A 23,053-nucleotide genomic window follows, 5' to 3' on the forward strand; every position below is an offset into this window, starting at 1 on the left:
TGATAGTCTGTCTGCGTTCGGTCTGAGTCATGACACATAACAGTGACAAAGTCGCAGTAGTGTTTAGAAACGGGTTAAAAAGGTAAATAAGGTTACAGGTTCTCTGTCAGTGATTACGTTTACATGAACATAATATTCAAGTTTTTGCCTTTATTTCGAAAAAGACAATATTCTTCGAAGCTGTTTACATGGCTAATGAAGATGAATATTCCACTAATATTCCTGCTTACATGTAGTAAGTTTTCCACCGGTGGTGGACTTGTTTGACCATGCAAACACAGCCTCCCTCTTTCATTCCTTTTAACACCTTCGTGAAAAGATCAGTGTTGGGATATTTGCCCATATCCAAAAACCTGTTGATACCTAAGTCTTTGCGGCTCAGGTTTGATTTCAACCTGCGTCCCTTCGCTGCATGTCGTGCCCCTCTCTCTCCCCTTTCCTGTCTACAGCTGTCTTATCATTTAAAGACAAAAAAAGCCCCAAAAAGGATCTTAAACACAAAAAATGTGTTTCTCCTAATTTTCTTTTGGCCATGTATCTCTACCGCATCCCTGCAAACTGTTGGCTGGTTGGTTTGTGTGCAACAGCCATGGCAACGCACAGAGCTGACCGTAAGCCGTAAACAAGCAAGAGGCCGTAAAAACCTTGATTGAGACGGACATTCCGAATGTGCTGTATACATCTCCAAAGAATGCTTCCAAAACCTGAATATGCCGTGATATTCCACGTCTTAATGAAAACTGAAAATTAATTGAAAAAAAAGGCCTTATTCTCACTCCTAAAACTCTAGATGCAACACGTTAGCTGGGTGTAATTGGGCCTCTTGCAGGGCTTCAGACTTGTTACTCAGTGACACCACATGACTATGCTATTCTCTGCCAGCGTATGTGCCTTCATGCCTTTTCTGATATAATGTGGATCTAAAGTGGGGGAACCAAGTGCAGACACCTGCTCTGCAGCACCGTCATTCAGACCAATGACATCCGGAGTAAATCAATGGAGACAGGATGACGGAGGGCAGGCAGGCAGGCAGGCAGGCACGCACGCACGCGCGCACGCACGCACACACACAGAGCTAAAAGAGGTTTACTCTCCCAATAGACTTGTATAAAGACACCTCCCCTGCGTTAATTCAGTGGCCATTGGTCATAGCTGGACCAGTCCAGGATGTCTTAAGCGAACTTTTGCAACATTTCTGCCTTAAATTTAGATTTTTCCAGTGAGATGGATGCCTTTTGGTAGCACAGCATTATGGCACAAAGACCTGGGGGTGTGTCAGTGTTGCTGTTTGTAAAAAATTTGACTATAATCTGAATGAGAAGACATATTAAATTACAACATGAATGCTGTTCCTATTTTTCTAAAAGCCAGGCAGAACTAAATGAAGTCTGGTTTGGTGCTCATGTTCAGACATTCTTACATGTGTTTTATAACTGGTTGTAATTGGCCAAAAACACGTTCTATATGGGCTGGAAAGTCATCTGAAAAGCAACGATACTTTATTAGCAATTACGCCAAGTTTTGTGGTAACCAGGGCGCTTGTTAGTGAAAACTTGGCACGCAGTAAACACGGATTGTTGATGGTTGGTCAGTTACGGCGTTTTATAGCGTTACGTTGCCAAAGAATAAAATGATTTGTGCAGCAATCAAAAAATACATCCCACCTCCTAGATGATTTAACCACAAATTTGTGCCAAATGTCTTCAGATTTGAGCAGTCTCAGATTAACTTTATTAACTACGAGGAGGACAACTTACAATTGCTTTGGAAATCCTAATATTAAAGGACTCCTGTTTGTTTCTGTTCTACTAAAGACATCAGTAGAGTTCCTATAAGTTAGTGATTGTATAATTGTATACTGGACAGGCCTATTGATGGCCAGAGAATAGGAGCATGCCAGACAGCTGCCGTAATGCCATTCCAGCACTCAGCCTTCTCACAGTGAATACGAGCTTCTGCAGTTTCCTTCTTTTCCTCTCCGAGACTCATTGGGCAGCGAGGAGGCGAGCAGCCATTCAAACAGCCATCATTGTTTGGAAAACCCACTAATGAATGCGTGGGCAGCAATGAGAGGAGGTGAGGTCACACATTGTTCCCTCTTACAGACTTTTTCCTTGGCCATCTCATGGGATGGCTGTTTGCTTGTTGAGGGCCCTGGTGCTGCTTTGTTAGGTTGCCTGTTTTAAGGTCAGTGAAGCTGGGATGTTGCCCAGTCCAGAAACACACACACACACACACACACACACACACACACACACACACACACACACACACACACACACACACACACCCTTCCTCAATGAAAAGCCCAAAGGAAACCGAGTTGGATGTTGCTGGAAGGCAGCAAGCAGTGGGTTTCTTGACATTGTGGTAATTGAATTCAATTGTATTTATAGTGTCAAATCATAACAGGTGTTCAGGACACTTTACAGATAGAGTAGGCCTAGACCACATTCTATAATTTACAAAGACCTGACAATTTTCCCCAAAAGCAAGCGTTTGGTGGTGAGACAGTAACTGTAGTCTTAGTTAAAGAAAAGGTTACCAGTGTGAGGATTGTCTTGACCAATCATCAGTGCTCAATTCCCTCTTTTCAGTGACAGACATTCAGAGTTTTCAACACCATATATACTGACAAAAGCCTCCTCCTGGTATACGTTGGCATAATCCATTCCATGATTCTATAATTTCCCCAACTAACACTTTATTTTGTTTTCTTTAAAGAGCTGCTCCATTTCAAACCCAGTAAATATTCATTGATTATTAATAGGCTATTTATTATTGGAGACTTAATTTTCCATATGTTTGTTAGTAAGATAGCCTGCAGACACCTTTCACATGTTTGCATGTTGAGCTGACATGCTGTGCTCTGGCTAAAAGACTCTCGTAGCAATACATTAAATTATATTAATTGAACACTTTCTATTTTCCGTAAATAGTATTAAATTAAATTGTTCATTCCAGCACAATTACAGTAGGTAGACGGACAAGAAAATTATAAAGGTCTTGTCCTCACTGAATGACAAACATTTGCTAAAGAAATCTAATAAGATGCTCATAATTCTACAAACTTTATTTCAGACTGTCATAAAACAGTCTGAAATAAAATGAAATGTATTTCCTAATGTTTGTTCCACTTACTTTGGTCGTGTCAGTGTGTGAGGTGCACTTTGCATGCAAACACGATAAATATTCAAACAAAAAGACTCGGAGCATATCATGAATCTACTGTTTATTTTGGACTGTAAATGTACCGCAGCAAAAACTTTATAGATGGAAACAAGAATACAGACCAACCAAATACAACCCTAACAGTTTGCTTATCTAACCCGGTTTGTGTCATCTTTTATATAAACAACCAAGCCATTCATTCTACACATGTAAAACATGCAAAGATAAGTCAATTGTTGTCCAGTAAAATAAGACCACTCACCAGCAGAAAAACTAAAGCAGCTGTCTGTTTGATACACTGTGGAATAGCAGCTCTGCAAGGAATCCTACCCTTCCGGTCTCATTGATTTCAATCAGTCGGTAAAATCAGATTAGACAGCAATCAATAAACTCTCAAAGGACATTCTTCGTTAGGTCTTCATGCTGTTCCCTCATGCATACACCTTCTTCCATAACATGCACACAAAGACTAAAAGAGTGAGTTATAATGAGTAGGATAGAAGAAAAAACTGTTAGTCAAATATGTCAGAAACAAGCATGGGTGGAGCCAGAGGTTAAACCTTCAGGGCTCAGGCCAAAACTCAGGGGAAGGGAGGGGGGTCTGGGGGTCCGGGTGCACGTTCCATTTACTGCAACAATATGCACTGTTTTTCAAGCCATCTGGTAATAGAATGCCTACAAATTGGTACATCATTTGGGAAAAACATGATAGTTGCCAAGGAAAAGAAAGTAGGGACTCCTGTAGAGTCTAAATCCTATTTTGTATGTGATTGTTCTCCAACTGTCTTCATCATTCTGACACCAGAACACAACAAATGTTAAAGATGACACATTTTTACTCTTGCCAATTCAAAAAAGGCAGTTTTTTAGAAAGTTCACAGAAAGGAGTTCACAGAAAGAATGGAAATATTTCTCCAGTAACAGAACTTTTGCTCCATTGATTTGTCGATCCAGTCAGAGAGACTGAGGGGAAATGACACAAAGTTGAAGTTATTTTAAAAACCTATAAGATTTGTCGCTTACGAGAAAACAAACAGACAGAGAGAAGCCACCCCCATGCTCCGCCCCTGGAAGCAAGACTAGTGCTCGGTATCTTTAGAGATAGATTTGGCACATTGGTGGTTTGCGTCACAGAGGTGCGCACCAAGGCACGACTTTGGTTTTCATAGTAAATGCAGTATACAGCAAACCTAATTTTTCTCTGACTTACACTGATTAGATCTAATACTTTAACTCCCTTTGACTCACTACTTTTTATACCGGTTCCTCCCCAGATGACCAGGATTCACCCTCAACTTCAGACTCGTCAGAATGGACTAACTCCCCCTCAACATTTCTACAAAACACCTGCTTCACCTCGGAATGCATCTGCTGCATCTGCTCCTGCTCTTTCTTTGCGGGCACGGCTTTCGATGAGTCAATATCCACCCTGGAGTTCCAGTTAACCACATTTTCCGAATCCCCCCAAACCGAATTGTCAGCAAACCCTAGATTCTGATTGGTTTGCTCAGCTGCATCATTACAGGCATCATTTGGTTGATAGGTGGCACCTGTGTCCATGGAGGACACCCAGAAGTCATTCTTTAAGCCAGAGCTGAAGAAACCATGGAGGCCGTTGTCTTTGCCATTCGCATTCAATTGTTCTGTTGAGTCCTTCGCCAAAAAGATATCGTTTTCATCAGGTACACTGTCATGAGAAATCTCGAGGGGCTCCTCTTTACCTGTCATAATGCCCTCATCAGAGCCTCCGTCATCGTGCAAATAACTTTCAACTGATTTAGGAACATTATCACATTCTACATTCTGATCTCTGATTTCTCCAAAGTCCTCACTTGGGTTCTCCAGGACTTCCCATTCAGCGGTTTCTGAAACTTCTTGAAGTTCTCGACAGTCTGCAACATCCTCAATAAGATGTTCTTGAGATTCACTGGTTGCTTCCTCAGGTGCAACCTCTTTCACCTCAGTGGTGGGCGCCACATCCTGCATGTTTTCCTCATCTGCTATTACCTGCGACACAGAGTTCGGATCCTCTGAGTCGTTTGTTTCCTCCATGTCAGGCCTGCTGGTGAAGTCCATAAAGCCAGAGAGATCTTCTGTTACATCAGCGTGTGTCACCATGGACACATTGCGTTCATCCTCTTCCTCTCTTTTCTCTTGAGCATATTTAGTTTCTTGATCTATATGCTGAACCTCATCATCCGCCCGAGTGTCTGCTTGAGGTATCACCATTGACGAATCACTGAAATATTGGTTCTCGAAAGGTTGATCTATAATTATAGCTGAAGATGCAAGTTGGTGATTTACTCCCACTTCAGGCTCTTCACAGGAAGACATTCCAGTCTCTTCTTGCTTGGTCATTTCCTCCAGAGACTTATGTAGCATCTCCTCGCTCTCTTTGACCTGCTGCTGTGCAAAGTGAGCGCTGTAGATGTCTGTGGCTAGGTTTTCTAATTCCTGTTCCACAAGTCTGTCTGTCTCCAACTCATCATAGTACACATTAGTGGGTACCATGGGTTTTGAGAGTTCTTCAGTTTCTTCATCCGAATGTCCATCGCTGATGTTTCTGATCATTTCTTGGACAACATCACGGCCTTCAATGTGAGTATATCCCAGATTATATTCCTCATCCAATGCCTCCGCTTCAACTTCTTCACACAGATCCTCCATAGTTCCAAATCTCGTTGACTTGCCTTCGCTCCACATTCCCGTCTCTCCGGTCTTCTTTTCCTGCTCCCCTTCGCTAGACTCGCTCTCATCCATGTGCGACGCCTGAGTGTTGGCGTCTGTCTCGTCGCTCTTGTACCGAATCAGAGGACGAGGGTCGGCAAGAGTGTTATCCTGAGCGTAGCTGTCGCTCTCCAGCTCGGTTCTCCATGACACGGAAACATTTTGAGAATCTTCCTCTTCATCGTCTTCTCCGTTTTCAGGAAACGGTGCATGCTCTTGGTCTAGCGCAGCATGCTGTCCATCATCATCTACTTGTGTGTCCATCATTGAAAAGGCCACATTGTCGTTTTGCTCTACATCAGTGACCAAATCCTGCCTAGTTTCTTTCTTGTCATGCTCTTGTTCTTTTGCTGATATGTCTTCCTCTGGTTCAGCGTGTTGTCGTTTTTCTTCATCCTTTTCTATGCCTTCATCTGTCTTTACATCAACCCTCCTTTCTATTACACTATCCCACGTATCCATCTCTTCTCCATCCGGGTACAACTTATCTTCAACATCCGTCTCATTTGTTCCTACTATAGAACTTCTTATTTGTTGCCTCATCTCGACTGCATCCTCCTCCAACATGTTTTCATCTCGGTTGAAGTCTGTCACTTTGTTGAACAAGCTTGCTTCAGGCTCACATTCAGACACTGGACTACTCGTTCTTGATTCAAAGTTTGGTTCAATTACCACCTCAGTTTCAGCATCTGACATTTCCTCTTGCACATGCTCTACTTCTTTGCCTCTCCACTCTTTCTCTACCCATGCATCAATTGGAGCGTGCGGCTCTTCTTTTTCAGCAGGTATTTCAAAAGGCACATCGTTATCAGATTCATCCGAGAAACCACAGGGCTCCTCTCTCATTCTGACATGGTATGGTAAAAGGTTGGGTGTGGTCAACTGATGCTGACTAACTTCATCATTCAAGGGTGGCTCATTGCTGAGGCCAGACTCAACCTGATAACTGACAACTGACTCTACAATGCATCTTTCCTCGGGAGGTTCCACACCAACATTGTTCCGGTTCGCTTCATTTTCTTTGTCCCCTGATGTTGTTCCAACCTCCTGCTCATTGGGAGGGGATAGAGGCTCAGCATAGGTGACTTTCTCATGAACCTCTTGTGGTCTGAAATTTTCAACGGCTCCATCCTGCAGTATTTTGGGATAAGGGGGTTCCCATGTTGCTGACTTTGTTGCATATTCATATGCAGGTTTCGTGGAAATCTTTGGAGTTTCAGTGAGGGTTACAGGTTTTCTACTCCACATTGGTGTTGCAGTAATCGCTGTTGGCCCTCTTCCTTTTATGCCACGGACAGATGAGAGAGAAGTGGTCTTGTGGCTAGCGGACAGCTGGGTCTGGTAATTCTTTTGAACCCCCCGAGGGCTGAAAACTGCATCTGTGGAGGATGAGAGCAGAGCTCATGAATACACAATGAAGCTACTGTAATAATAATGACATGCATTGATGTTTTCTTGAGTTGAAACCAATTTCTATTCTATTTCTATATCTACAATTCTGCCACATATACTGTATACTAAGATAGTTGATACTTTCACACAGCTTTAACTAGTATTTGTGACATAGATACTGTGGAGAACCTGTCTCCCCAAAGCATTATTAAAATGTATGTTCTCAATGGAGGTTGGACACTAATGGGAAGATATTGATCTTCATTTCCTTTCAATTTTGTCTAAGTTACCGGAAAGCAAAGCCATATGGCTCAATAACCTCTGGGGACTGTCTTAGGTGGCTTGCATTACAGGACCCAAAGTGCCTACCTCAGCTCCCTTAGCCAAGCCCCCCCAACCCACACACCCAGTTAGACTAATGTGATTACAAACAGCATCAAAGATGTCCACCAGTCTGAGAGGCTTTTAGTAGACTGAATGAAACGCTACGCTTACAAAGTCAGTGGACATAAAGGGGGATTTCTTTATGTTGAGGTTCTAAACACTGCAGGAGTGAAGTCACTGACATGGTGCTGATGTATTATTATTAGGCCTGCAACCAACGATTACTTACATTGTTGATTAATCTGTCTATTTTCTCGATTTCTCGATTAGTTGTTTGGTCTATAAAATGTCAGAAAATGTCGATCAATGTTTTTTTACTTTTATTCATACATTTTTTTTTTTTTAAATCGATTAGTCGATTATCAAAATAGTTGCCGATTAATTTAATAGCTGGCAACTTATCGATAAGTCTTTGCAGCTCTAATTAATATTGTTTACTTTAATTACCTGTGATGGTTCTTGGCTGATTTAACAAAGGGATCTCTCCCCCAAGGCTTTCACTGTCCAGCAAAGCTCTGTAGAGACAGACAACAAGACAAGCAGGTTACACTTTAAAGTATGCAGCTCTTACACACAACATGCAAAAAACTGTGAAGTTTTCAATTTGGATGAGCCATAAATGGGTGAATGCCGACATGATGCTGCACACAGAGCAATGGGTGGGAAGAGGAGCGAAAGACGACATTTGTTTTTGCTATTGAGCTGCAGGAACGGACTAAGGTCTGTTGTTATGGAAATGCAGCAAAGGGCCTGCCATTGAGGAGCCATCTGCAGCGCACAAACCTCGGCCATCAATTCCTCACACACACACACACACACACACACACACACACACACACACACACAGACACACAGACACACATGGGACACTAACGCTTACCGACTTAATGACAGCAGATATTATGAGCAGCCCATGCAGCACTAATACCTCTGTCTCCATTCACACATGCGGACCACACCCGCCTCCATTCCAACACATAATATAATTAGCTGTGTGTCTGGCAGTTTAATGCATCTTTGTGCTTGCGTGTCCTTATCATGTGAGAAACATATCAAGGTATAACAACAAGTCAAGTCTCATGTGCAGTGAATGACATTGAAATTTGTCCTCTCCGTTTCCTTCCCCCCCTCGTGCTCCCCTCTGCTGTTATACTAGCCTCCCACAGCTCATGAATCGGTAGCTTCTCCCTGAAGAGTTGGGTCAATATTTTGAGGAGGGGGGGGGGGGGGGGGGGGGAGAAAGAGAAAGGAGACACCACTATAGAGCTCCATAATGGATACGTTGCTCTGTCCAAGTTACAATGAGTTGACCTTTAGTCCAGACGGCTGCACTCGCTGTGGACGGCCCTTTATTTGTTGCTCTACGCTGTTACTGAGCAGCGTTGGAATGAGATGAACTAATCCTCTCAATCAGAGCTGACGATTTGATGATAGCTCAGCTGGATGTTGAATGTCAGAAGTTGCAACTCCTGTTTGTATCCTGATACATTGGAAGCTATAGTTACCAATACGGCTGCAACTAAAGATCATTTTTGTCAATCTGCTGATTTTTTTCTTGATTAATTAATTATTGTTTAGTCTGTAAAATCTGAGGAAATTGTAAAAACAAAAAAAAGTCTATCACGATATTCTAAAGCTCGAGGTCCCGTCTTCAAATTGCTTTGTTTGTTCTACCAACAGTCCAAAACCTAAAGATGTTCAGTTTATTATTATCACATAAGACTCGCATAAGACAAAAGCTGCAAATCCTCCCATTTGAGAAGCCGGAAAAGGCACTTTTTGGGGATTTTTACTTGAAAAATTACAAAATGATCAATTGACTATCAAATACAAGGGAAGAGATGGTGAATATATCTTGAAAAAGTCTGAGTAAGTAGAGTAATGAGTTCTCTTCCCAAATATGAGCAACAATTTGGAACTAAGCACTACGTATTTCCATGTGACCATAACACAAGTTAATCATTACCCTCTCAGTAATTACTAAAGACAAAAGACAAAAAAAACCCTCATGATTTAGCCAGCTCCCATGACGTGAGTGAGGCGGCTTTTAACAAACATCAAAAATATGTTTTTACAATAAATGCAACATTCATCCCACACCAGTCTGACATCAAACAGGCTCCTTAGAGATCATCCACCCTGGTGAAGTTTAAACGCTTTTACATCTCAGCGTGAAGCCAAAGTTCCTGTTTCACAGCGATGTGACTGACACTTCATAAAAGCCACCGTTATCATGAAAAGTCAACACAAAGGCTGACTTCTAAAACAGAAAACGTATCTCTATCGATACTCCATCTGCTGTTTCATTTAAAATGACAATGATCATACAATAGCCATATCATAATGGCTTATTTTCCACCCATTGATCAAAAACATATTTAGAGAGAACAGGATACAAAGCTGACATGTTAGTACAGTCAGTCCTGAGTAAATCAAACGAAGAACCTGCTTCCATTTTTCCCTCGGGATGAAAAAAAGTGTAAAGAGAAAGATGCTTTTCACTGTGGATGGATAGACAGGCGATATGTTTACACCTATGAGACTCTACTTTCCCGTGACTTTAAAGGCAACAGATGTTGCAAGCATGCTGCGATACAGTAAATTTAGTTTGCAGAAACAGAAAAGCTGACCTGCGGAAATAACAATCACTACGAGAGAGACAAATGATCCATATCATGTTTCCTGTTATGGCGGGCACAGGTGCTTTATTTCTTTCTTGTAGGACAACGTTTGGCCTCTTGATTTTAAAAATCATGCTGCATGCGGTAATGATGCTGTGTGTGTCACAAAGGCTGCGACTTTGTGCTCTTTGGGGCCCATTGTTTCTTCAGCTGTGCATAAAAGTCTGAAACGAAGGCTATGAGGCTCATGATGCAAAGAATAAATGCAACATAGACTGATTCTACTTTTGTATAAAATAACTATAATTTTTTTTTAGAAGTGAAGTATATTTCTTCTTTAGTTATGATGCATCCAGGATTTTTTATCACAAAATCACTGGTATCCCTGTTTTATTTTTATATCTTGAGTTACCCTGTGTCATGATCCTGAGTTTTTGTTAAGTGTGTTTCCTGTTTTATTTTGAAGGTTCACTCCTCATGTTTCATGTCCTTGTCACTACCCAACGTGAGTCTAGTGCAGATGTGAGTTGCGCATGCTCAGATTTAAATGGTTTACGGCATAATGTGTCATACTGAAATTTGTGAAATCCATAAAATAATAAACTTTTCTCATTACAAACAATAACAGAAGATGGAAATAATTTCAAAAACGTAGCTCTCTATGATTGTTTGATTGCTAACGTTAGCTCAAAACGCCATTCAAATGACAGCCTTTGTTGTGTTTGATTGCTAACTTGTAGCCAGCAGTGAACGAACTTCGTTATGTCTGTCCATTTTTATTGTATTGACATTACAGAAGTCTCTCGTTAGCAGGTTCGTGTAGGCTACTTGTCGCAAAGTGACGTATGCGCAACTCACATCTGCACTCGACTCACATCGGGTAGTGACATCCTTATTTTAACAGTTTGGTATGTTTTGTTTGATGTCTTGTTTGACTTTCTGCCTTGTGTGTTTTCCCACCTTTGTGACTGTCTGTCCCGCCCTGATGCGTTTCACCTGTTCGTCGTTACCACCCTCCTCTCCTTGTGTATATATTAGACTTGGTGTTCTCTTGTTCAGTGTCGGATTGTCTGCGTTTTGTTCCTGACTTAAGAGTATCTTCCTAGTATACAGTAGTTTCTTCAAGTGTTTCTGGATTTCCTTTTGTTGCCTGCCTGTTTTTGGATTCAGCTTTATGTTTATTAAAGCACGCTTGACAGATCTCCTGCTTTGGAGTCCTCCTTTTGATATCTCAAACTGTGACACTGTGACTGCAGGACATCAGTTTTGTACATATAAAAAACACATCACAACGTGTTAATAAGTGAGCTTTCGAGGGGTTAATGGGTGTAGTTATCCACACACAGAGCCAGGCTTACTGTTTCCACAATGTCCTGTTTTATGCTAAGCTAGGCTAAATATGTCACATCTCCAGCGCCGTACTTAATACGCAGACAGATGTAATTATAAATGCAGAAGGGGGGCAGAGATGGTGACTGCTTTGCTCAGGGACTTTGCACTATACGTATGTGATTCCCCATTTCCCATTTGTGACTAACTCATGTATAACGGATGCTCTACAATGTACATTATCTTGCCAGCAGCTGACGGTACCTGTACGTCGCCACCTCCAGGCCCAGAGACATCTTCTTCTGCAGCAGGCCTTGGTTCTCCAGAACAATGTGATCGATCCGCTGGCCCAGCTCCGCTTTCTCCGCCTCCAGGCCCTCCAAGTGCTCCTGCCAAAACAGGAAGTGAACCAGGAAAAGGAAGCGGTTAAAAAAAAAAGGTATGAATGCATTCTCATTGGGAAGTATATTGGGTATAAATAAACACTCATTGTGTGAGTCATATTCTGAGGGTTGTTGAGAGAATACGGCCTTTATTTTAACTGCACTGATCTAAATCATGAAAATGACGAGTGATGCTGTTAAAATACCAAAGCATAAGTTAACGCTTTAGGTTTGACTTGTCACACAGGTTTGTTAAAAACTAGAGATACGACACAATCAACTCAAGATTTTAAGTTCACAATACGATTTTCTCATCAAAAGTGCAACTGAAATTGTATTTTATCTTAAAAAACATTTTTTCAAATAATGAACTAAGAAGATGTAGTGACGTCTGAAGTCAAGTGAAATCTAAAGTAGATTATAAAAATTGCATCACGATTTATTTTTTTATTTTTTATCTCAACCAGTTGTAATCTTTACATTTATCAATTTTTTTTTTTTTCAAGATTATTTGAAAAATAAATATAAAAGCATTGTCCTTTTAAAAGTGTTTAATTTGGTGTGCTTCACCCCTCAGACCTTGCTTTGACCCAGAACTAATCCCAACAGCTCCAGCCTATAAATAGGTAGTCCCTTTCAGACCCCAATGTTTTCATTCCATCAGAATATTAAATTAGCATACTGAGGGAGGAAAGCTCATTTAAAGCCTTCAGTGGGACATCTGGCTACTAAAGGCCTTGAATATTTGCCAGGAAATGAGATATAAAAGTATAAATAATGTTCTTGTAAGACTTGACCACATGCAATACTATTTGTGTCATTTAGAATAGATCATTATTGTCATTGTTGTTAACAACTAAACACAGTTTAGCAGCTCTCAATATGGCCGTTAAATCACAAACAGAAATATAAAATTTAAATAGTAAAATATAAATTGACAACAAAATAGAAATTTGTCTTGATTATCAGCTGGCCCCACCGGAATCCAGAATCTTTTTGGCCGTAATAGCCCACATTTGGTGGCCTCTGGCACATTCTAATGCCACTATGGATCTGTGGCTGTTCTGCTCTCACCTGGAGTTGCTGGATCTCCTGGCTGTATCTGTCTCCCTGCCGGGCTGCCGTCTCCTCCAGATGCAGCCTGACGTCCTGTGCTGAGGCCATCTCCTTCTCCAGGGCTCGGAGCTTCAGCTGGCTCTCGCTCTTCTCCTGATTCGCTTGGGTTAAACGGCTCCTGGCCTGGTTAAGTGACTCCTCCAGGCGCTCTAGCTGCCCCTGATGGGCCTCTGCTGCCTCCTGCCATGCCCTGCTGGCCCTCTGCGAGTACTCCTCTCCTAGCTCTAGGAGGTTTGGTGCCTGCTTGCCCCTTTGAGCCAATGTGGGTGGCATTGTGGCTCTGGAACGGGTCAATTGGGTGGCCTCCAAGTGGGCAACATCCTCCTGATGGGTTTGAATGAGGTGCCTCATCTCGTTCTCCAGCTGATTGACCTTCTCACTCAGCCAGATCTGAGCCCTCTGTTCTTCCTCCAGCTCCTTCCTGCTTTGCTCCATCTTCTTCTTGGCCTCTGCCTGAGCCTGAGCCTCCCTCCGCCTCAGCATGTCCAGGGTTTGGAGCTCCTCGGTCACCCTGCGGACCTCCAGCTCCATGTGGACCCTGTCCCTCCAGGCTGCGTCCACCTCCAGCCTCGCCCGCCGCAGCTCTTCCTCCAGGCCCTGCCTACGCGTCAAGGCTCCGTGGCCACTGCGTCGCAGGGCTTGGATCTCTTTTGCGAGCGTCGCGTTCTCCTCCTCCAGGAGTTTGACCCGGCTCAGGTAGGACCCCAGGCGTCGGTTCAGGTCCAGCATCTGGTGCTTCTCGTCTCCTAGGCGGCTGTGGTGGAAGGTTTGGTGCACACTGTGGAAATCCATGTTGTTTTTTAGGAAGTAGAAGTTTGGCAAACGGAGACCTCACTCAGAGGGACACTAATGAGGATTTGTCCAGTCTGTGTGTGTGGGGGGTTTTTTTTTGTGTGAGTGAGGCTCCTGTGAGGCTCTGCTTGTGTGACCGCCAGCAAGAGGCTTCCCTTTCATAATGAAGGGGCCGGACACATGGGCAGGAAGGGAGGAGGGATGGAGAGGGAGGAGACTGAGGGCAGAGGAGAGGGAGAGGAAAGAATGGAGGGCTGGAGGAGATGGGAAAGGGCACAAAGAGGCAATGATGTCATTCCCTAGGTTAACTCTTTCACTACTGGCACATTTCCAGCCAAGAAATAACCTCTGAAAGAGACACAAATAGATAGAAAGATGCTGAGCATGTAATCACGAGAAAAAACAGTTTGATCCAGTCAGGGATCTTTGGTGCATGTCGTCACTCTTCTCTCTACTCTAATTTCCTTTTCATGTTTCTGTCACGATCCCAATAATTTTTTTCAAGTAAAGCATTGGAAGCAACAGAACGGAAATATACATGAGAGGTCAAGATGCATAGGTGTAATCAACAGGGGGGATGGGGGGTAACAACCCCCCCCCCCCCCAATAATAAAAACTGGGCTTTTTCTGAAGTTTTTGTTCCTTTTCAATGTTTTTGTTGCTTTCTTTTTGTATTTTTTTGTCACATTTTTTGTTTTGTTTTTCAAGGTTTTTGTCGCTTTTTGAAGTTTCTGTCTTTTTTTTTTTTTCTCCAAGTTTCGTTGATGTTTTTGTCACTTTCTTTAAAGGGGCGCAATGTAAGTTTTGGCCATTTCTTCGCTGTTTTCTCGCTTTTTGCTGGCAGGTTTCTCTTTAGAGCTCCCCCTACAGCTTCAGAATAGATATTTGGCAGCTCCTATGTTTACTTGTGTCTGACTCCTCGCTCGGTCAGTCTGCCGTTTCTTCTTTCTCTGTTCCTCCGACAATGCTTTCCTAGCTTTCTGCTTCTTTTTTGCCGGCTCAGCCATGGCGATAGTGTGAAAAACTCCATCGCTACCTTGTTAGCCGGTTCCTGAATGGGCGTATGTGTGCAGTGCCGTGAAGCAATTCGGTAGATCGCGAGACCTGATATCACGCGATCCTTCCTGATGCTGAGGCCGGCGGCTCGGCGGCCCAAAGTTGCAAGGGTGGTTTTTCTGCTCTCAGGTGCTAGGGGGGAGCAAGACGACCACCATTCAACCCGAAAAAAGTCACATTCCAATGACTCCGAAACTGTTCAGTTAAGGTAAATTATGCTAAAAAAAACTGCATAGTTCCCCTTTAAATACATGCAGGCATGTCCCGGGACCTCCGTTGGAAATCTCAACCCAACCAATGTTAAGCCCAAAGTTCTGCCCTTGTTGAGATGTGTAAATTCCAAATTTAAAATTGGGAAGTGCTTGAGGTTCAGTCAAAGGCAGTGGAGAACATGAAAGATTGGGTAAAAGACAGTCGGATGTATTTTCATCCTAAACTAGGGATTTAAACTCTTGTTTGTTGTAGAAACTTGACAAATGGTGCGATGTGTTTTTGTTAGGACTTCAGCATTCGGAATGAGCTGAAGTTGCCAGAGTTTTTTTTGCATTAACCTAACTTGCTGGAAATGAAACCATCAAGGATAAGTGAAACTAGCCATCTAATTGAGAGAAAAGTAACCAACTAACCGATGACACAACATCATAGTTTCTAACATCCTCTTGCCGAGCGTAAAGTTTGGCCACAGAAAAATTACAGTGTCACATGGGGATTTATGGTGAACATTGATGAACTGCAATTAGAACAAATCATCGGCTATTCTAATTAAATGCAACAAAAACAACTGAAAATGACATTCATTATAATCATATGAAAGTTTAGCTTGACACAGACCTGCTTTCACGTTTTACAGGAAGCAAACATTATCCTGGGATTTCTGCTTGTGTTTTTGGAAACGATAGTCACTTACAGTAAGTTGTTATAGCGTAAGGGCGAGACCACTAGCGGCTCTGCAAGATTTTGGTCATGAGCTATATGCAAAGTCGCCCACCTGTGCTCTGCTACATTTTGGGAAACTGCATTTAGTTAATGATTAAACCAAATAAGTGTCAACACCAAACGCCTCAGCAGGCTGGGGCACAACTTGCAGTATCTGGAGAGCAAAGGGTGTGACCTCCCACACAGAAATGTTATCAGTTAGAATAAAATCGTCAGTAAAAAGCTCATTTTATTTATTATACAGGAAAGGATTAAAAGTAACATTAAGTTACAGTTTAAACAGGCCTGACTCAGTTTAAAAACTAGTTTCCAGCAGGTTCCTGTTCTGCAGAAACATAGAACATAGAACACAGTTATGGCACATGAAGACAGAAACACTTGTACAGGACATTAGCATGGGCTAGACAGATACAGACAACTTAAAACAACAACACAGACAAGTCATAACTTCAATAGGCCTTGCACTGTAATTGTGGGTCATTTTAGCTCGACCTCCCCATCTCCATCTAGTGGGCATCTCTCAGTAGTGCAACAGCCTTCCATCACCCAGTATTACAACGGGACAGATGCTTCTATTTTACATGCTTTGAATAATTGGCAAAAAATGTCATAAAAGCTGCACAAAGGTATCAAATATCAACTGGCGTTGTTAACTGCTGTTGCAATAACTTTTTGTGTTTTGTGCATGTATTGCACCAGTTACTGTTGCTTGAAACATTTCAAAAAAGGAATGTTGTAAGACTTGATTTAAAGCCATAGTCATAATAACATATTTACCAGCTAAAGTGGCTTTGAGGTAGGTCTGCTACAGAGCTGTTGTTAAACTGTTATTATAACTATAACTAGCAGACCAATGAGGTATCACACCATCTGCAAACTTCCTCTATCTTTTGATAAAGAGACTCTACACAGACAAACAATGTGAACGCTGTCATGAACTTCTGCTTTTTTAAGTTACATACTAAAAAAGAGTCTAAAATTTCACAAGAGGAGAGATCAAAGTCAACATGTGCTCTGTAGGCACTCGTAAAGCCATTAGCTCTCTAACAAACCAGATAAAGCTTGGCTAAACAAAGCAGATGTGCGATAAACACATATTGGACTGTGTTTTTAAAATAGATTTATACTGTATGAGCATTGTTGAGTACAAACTGTGAGCATTCTTTCTCATAGGAAATGTGTGACACTGCAGCTCTATTACCCCACACAAGTTGCATCCAGTGTCAAAACAACCTGAGAGCCACTGTGGGGGAGTTCATCTGGTTATTGTGGGGACAGTATGAATCGTGTTACACCAAGCAAACATCCAAAGTCACATATTATCAATTCTCCCGCTGCATGTGCATTGTTTGTAATATCACCTTTTATTAGAAGATTGTCTTTCCATACTACAAGGACATATTGTATTTGACTTTGAAGTTGCAAATGACTCTCAACCAAAAGCAGAAGTTGTATTTTTTCAGCATGAAGTATTTTTTCAGTGTGAAATACTTAACTGAACAGAGGAGACAACCAGTTCTCCTATGTTAATGAACTGTGCATTAATTTCTGCAGTACTTCTCTGTCTGCAAGTCAGACAGAACCCAACAGAGCGATTGTAACCATGGCAGAGGGGGAAGTTAACTACGCTTCAGTTGTATTCAAGAAACATCCTTTGCCTGAAGGCAAGTATAGTTTTTTTTTTTTTTTTCAAAATACAATTGTAACAACATTATATTGATTTCTTAACTATAATCCAAGTTTTCTACTTGGAGTATAATTTGGTATAATAGTGTCTAAGTATATATATATATAATTCATTATTATATTATTTCATTATATAAATATATATATATATATATAATTATTACATAAAATTATTTGTAACTTCACTCAACGTCACTATCTTTGCACTCACATCGTTTGTTACTGTATTAGAGCTACACTCATGTCAACAACCAGTCAAGAAACCAAGATGTTAACAAGTAAAAAGTGACAGACATATCCTCTTCTTCCATTTCTACTGTGTTAAACAAAAGTTACTGTAATGTTAGCTTTTAGACACATCAAAGCTGCATGGGGGAATTCACTTAGGCCAGACTTTGCTCCTGCTGAGTTCTTCTGTAAGCAGTAACTTAAATCTGTCTGCTCATGTAAATGTGTGATAAAGTAATAGCATACTATATCTAATTCCTCTCTCTATAAGATACGTTGTCCAAATAATGCTATTTAATTACACTAATCACTGTAACTGCGCTGTGGATTAAGTTCACTGTGTAGTTTGGCTTGCATACAGTATAACCCAAGAGCCAGACTTTTAAGGCCTACATTTAGGCATTATCTACATATTTATTTAATTTATCACAGCCAATGAATGCAGAAAGTTAAGTTGGTCAGAATATAGCTAGCATATATAATGAAATAATTTAGTTCAGGCTATGCCTTAGTGCCTAGACCTGCCAACAAATGCTTATTGTTAGAAGAAAAAAAAACACCCCACATGTCCTTAGACCTGTAGCCACTACTGACCTCAATCACGCCGGCTCCCTCAGAATCAACTGCCCTGCCAGTCTCCTGCTTCTCTTTCTCTCTGCTAAAATATCTTCCAATATCCATCTGCTCAATGAATTGAAGGATACACCGGAACAATAGCATTAACAGGGACCCTATGACATTTAACAACATTCTGACAGTTGTAAAATAGAATTCAAACAGACACACTACACACCAACACACACACATGAATGGTGAAGGAAGACTGATTCACCGTAGTTAGTGATACAGGGTGCACTGTAAAAAAATCGAATTATTATTGTTGTTCTTATTATTATTTAGGGGGGCTTATGAACATTTTAGGGTAGCTTCAGCACCCCTAAAATAGGCCTAACGACGTCCCTGAGGGCATCCGTACAAAACCAATCCTCATCAGGGTTTCAAATAATGGAATAAACTTTTAAAAGTCTTTGTCAATTCACCACTGCGAAATACTTAACCAAGTTATCGTGTCCTTCAACTTTTCAGCTAGAAAGGAGGAGGAAACCGTGTACGATGAAGTGAAGGTGCAAAGCGAAACAAACGGTAAGTTGTAAAATAAATGTACACAGCATTTAGGTATTAAAATGGGAATATTTCAAGTACTGCTAGTACAACTACCGGTACCTTACCATAGATAACTACCATTAAATAGGATCTAGTTGATGAGTCATGAATAACTTGCTCAGCCTGTGAAACATAGGCGGAGTTTGACATTCGAGCCAGGGGGGGGGGGGGAACAAAAAAAAACCTCATTGTAGCATAAGATAAGTGCACGTCCACGGCTTTCTTAAACAGACCATGGTGTCGATCACAGATTTACTGATGCAGAAATGGAGAAGACGCGTGCGGCATATGTTTAACCCGCTGAGCAGCAGCTGTTAATGGAAAATTACAAGGAGGTGAAACATATAATATGCAAAAAGGGAAATACCTGTTATCAGACAGAGAGAAAAAGTCCAGACAAAACAATGCGTAAGGATTTAAAAAGATCTACTTAGAGCCTACTAGTCACTCCACATTTTTACAAAGCTTGAATTGCTTTTAATATGCTTGTTTTGTGTTGGTTTTATTGCTGTATCTGTTTCTATGTGCTAAATGTGCTGGTTTTACTGTAAAGTGTGTTTGAGTAGCCTGTAAAGCACTATATAAATAAAATGTTTTATTATTTAGCCTACTTTGCCTTAAAAGTGAGCGATCCCAATAATTCATAATAATAATTCAGAGGGAATTCATGTTCCTCGGGCAATTTACCCTAAGGACTAGGCTTAACTTCAAACCCTTATTCATAATGAGAGAATATGTTTTACAACCATATCCACAAATCTATATAAGCTATAATTCTAAATATCTTTCTACAATTAATGTTCATACAGAACAAACATGACTGGACAAAAACTAGAAAAAGAAGTAAGTGATTTCAATACACACTGTAAGCATATCTGTAAAACAATATAGCCTATCATTCATGTTTTTTTCTCACTCCCAAGCTCCCAGATGCATGACGGCACCAAAATGAAAAGATTAAGAAGCTTTGTGGCATTCCAACACATTCCCACTCCCATCTCGTAAAATACAGACGTTTGGTCAGGTGCCATTGTCGTCGTTATTGACGCCAAAAGACTCCTTTAGAGTCCACTGCACGGTGTGGGAGGATCCCACAACACACCTATGATTAATGAAGACGCTATGTACAACCCTTTTGAACCATTGGACCCTTTTTTTCCGCCGTTAAACTAGCAAAAGTGGATTCGTACACGCCCTAAACGCACTCTCTGTTTCCTCAGTGTTTCCTTGTAGAGGAATAGCAACACAAAGAGGGCATTTTCTACTAAAAAGACTGTAACTTTGAAATACACCGTCTTGATTCGGTTAACTCAGACTGCTAAAGCCGTCATATTTATTTGTATGTTTGTTGTTTAGTCTCAGCAGAATTCTTGCCAGACAAGAAAGCAAACAACAGACGTCTCCAGTATCAGCGGCTGGCCTGTTGTTTGGGGATCCTTTGTATCATTCTGCTGTTGGGCATCATAGCAGTCATCGTCTACTGTAAGTATACACAACAGGCAGTCCATGCGTTAACTCACACATGACACAAACCTTAAAGAATAATAGTATTAGTTTTCATCTGTAAGTTATGTATTTTGCCACAGTCAGACTATCCATTAGCAGTTTGTTTTTTATCCTAAAAATGTCTGCCTCTTAATTGTTTTCTAAATCTTTTTGAACAAAGTTATTTTCTGGGCAAAATGATCAATGTAGAAGTAAGTCATTCAAAAGACAGGGTTATTGTTGCGGCAACTTTTGCACAATGAGTGAAAATACAGACATATATGCGTAAAGAAATGAAAGGATGAGTCAAGTGATATTCTGTATTTTTCTTCTTTGTCAACAAATCCCATGATCAGTCCCAAACCAACTAATAGTTAGGTGTGTGTGTGTGTGTGTGTGTGTGTGTGTGTGTGTGTGTGTGTGTGTGTGTCCAACAAACAATTACATGTTATATACAGTGCCAAATCATGAAAGAAGTTATCTTAAGATACTATACAGGGAGTACGTAGTTCTAGACCACAGTCTATAATTTAAGGGAATTTCCCCAGTGTGGGATCAATATCTTATCTTACAAAGACCCAACAATTCCCCCACAAGGGCAAGCATTTGGTGCAACATTCCTGTTTGAGTAATATTGATTTAAAACTACAGTGTTCTGCTGTTTTATGCAATGGCAAATCTTTAACGTCTTCAGTAGGAACCAAAGAGGGCTTTGAAAGACGAACTAACTGTTGGTTTGAGTCTTTTCAAGGGATTTGTTGAATTCTTCAAAATGCTGGAAAACCTAAAGTGAGACAGACAAGAAATAACTTTTAAAAAGTGGCATAATTACAAAACCAAAATTGCATTATCACTGTGATTAAGAAGTACATTTTTATTTTGCAGTTGCTACATTAAGTCATGAAAGTGAGCTGATGGCTGCCAATCACAACCTGACAAACGTCAACAGAAATCTCATCTTAGACAATGAAAACTTGAGGAGGGACAACAACAATCTGACAGTCCAGTTGGGCAACCTGACACAAAACTATACTGTCTTAGAAAGCAAGACCACAGACCTGACTGCAGACGTCCAGAACCTGACAACACGAAACCAGCAGCTGGAGACACAGAGGAAGAACTTAACAGAACAAATACAAGACATGAAGACAAACTGGAATAAACTCAACGTCAGTCGAGCTCAGTGGAGCATTGATGCCTACTGCCCCAAAACAAATAACGGTATGTTCAGATCCCATTAATTAGGTCCAATAATAACCAATAATAATAATAATAATAATAACATCACAATGCAGTAATGTTGTTTATTGGTTGGTCTCTGTTGTTTCAGGGAGACAGTGTAAACCTTGTCTGACGAACTTTGAACTCAGCGGGTCTAACTGCTATATTTATTATAACAGCTGATCCTCCTCTTCAGAAAACCTGGGAAGAAGCTCGAGAAGAGTGCAGAGGAAAGGGTTCAGATTTGGTTGTTGTACATAGTCAAGAGGAAAAGGTAATGAGAAAACTTGGAATTTTAATGAGTTATTAAATTGAAATGTATTTTCTGTAGGTCTGAACACACTCTCAATCTGTAGAATCTGTGAATCTGACATTGTGTTTTTAAGTATAGTATTTAAATATCTCATAACTGTTTCTCTCTTGTCAGGATGCACTCAATAAATACAGCGTGGGTAGTTCAGGAACCGTTGGATACTGGTTTGGCCTGAGAGCTGAAGGTGGGAGATGGAAGTGGATTGATGGAAGTGATCCAACTGTAAAGTAAGAGACACGTTCCTAAACCACTTGAATCATAAAATCTATCAGCCTTGATCTAAACATCATGTTCTTCCCTCAGCTACTGGACACCACAACCTCCTCCTCCTGCTGACGGTCAGTGTGTAATGTCTGTCCAGAACGTAGGATGGATATCAGTGAACTGTACTGAGAAACACAAATGGCTCTGTGAACTGAAGGCTTTATCTGTTTGAACACTGCAGTCAGACTTGAGAAAGTTACTGGACACTCTGCATGTATTAATCAACTAGTTTATAAATATCAAACTGTGAAGACTTCTTCAAAATTGCAATATTGTGTTTTAAAAAATGTACAGGGGTTTTATTTTTTTTTATAGAAAAAAGAGAAACATACTTACAATACATTTTTTAAAGCTGTTTGTCTCTAAAAAGACATTCAGATCTAATGTATAGGTAAATTAGATATTTGATTATATAGGTAGGCTACTGTTAGTCGGTGTAAAATACAGTGACTGACCTGAATGGGGAATAAACTGTTAATCACTGATACCTGTTGAATGTGCTTTTGTTCTGCTTTGTTAGAGATGCGATGCTTATAATTTGTATATCAGCAGATTGATGACAGGGACAGACAGACTGCTCAGTTTCCTATGTGACATTTTAAATTGTTACTTACTGGCCAAAATGTGGGCACTGCATCACTTGTGATCACCAAAATGTTGCCAGAGCACTTTCCTTTAGCAGTTTATGTAAAAAAAGATTTTGTATGTTTTCTATATATCTAGAAGCAAATGTATGTTTTATTAAATTGAATAAAAATGCTGCGATACATTGTTAGTCTTTTTTC

General features: G+C 40.8%; 1 protein-coding gene and 1 pseudogene across 2 annotated transcripts; one reads left to right on the forward strand and one right to left on the reverse strand.

Moving 5' to 3' along the window:
- Positions 1–3,219: 3,219 nt before the first annotated feature.
- nes (nestin) lies at positions 3,220–14,209 on the reverse strand. The gene is made up of 4 exons (XM_078252066.1): positions 13,082–14,209; positions 11,889–12,013; positions 8,122–8,189; positions 3,220–7,277 (listed from the first exon to the last, which is right to left on the reverse strand). Exons 1-4 carry the CDS (start codon positions 13,913–13,915, stop codon positions 4,426–4,428), a joined length of 3,879 nt encoding a protein of 1,292 aa, XP_078108192.1. The 5' UTR covers positions 13,916–14,209; the 3' UTR covers positions 3,220–4,425.
- Positions 14,210–19,236: 5,027 nt separating this feature from the next.
- On the forward strand, positions 19,237–22,340 carry LOC144518875 (uncharacterized; annotated as a pseudogene). Its single transcript, XR_013502053.1, has 6 exons — positions 19,237–19,393; positions 20,342–20,467; positions 21,356–21,691; positions 21,801–21,965; positions 22,119–22,226; positions 22,308–22,340. The product of XR_013502053.1 is annotated as an uncharacterized LOC144518875 (transcript).
- The last annotated feature ends 713 nt before the right edge of the window (positions 22,341–23,053 follow it).

This window comes from Sander vitreus, chromosome 6, assembly GCF_031162955.1.
Source record: "Sander vitreus isolate 19-12246 chromosome 6, sanVit1, whole genome shotgun sequence".
Classification (NCBI taxonomy): domain Eukaryota; kingdom Metazoa; phylum Chordata; class Actinopteri; order Perciformes; family Percidae; genus Sander; species Sander vitreus.

What these genes read in the sequence shown, in the direction of transcription:
- nes (XM_078252066.1), bottom strand. Translation starts at nt 13,915, where the DNA reads ATGGATTTCCACAGTGTGCACCAAACCTTCCACCACAGCCGCCTAGGA. An exon ending in AGGAGATCCAGCAACTCCAG is followed by an intron (nt 12,014 to 13,081) that starts GTGAGAGCAGAA and finishes CTGTTTTGGCAG; the next exon opens with GAGCACTTGGAGGGCCTGGA. An exon ending in CTGGAGGTGGCGACGTACAG is followed by an intron (nt 8,190 to 11,888) that starts GTACCGTCAGCT and finishes CTGTCTCTACAG; the next exon opens with AGCTTTGCTGGACAGTGAAA.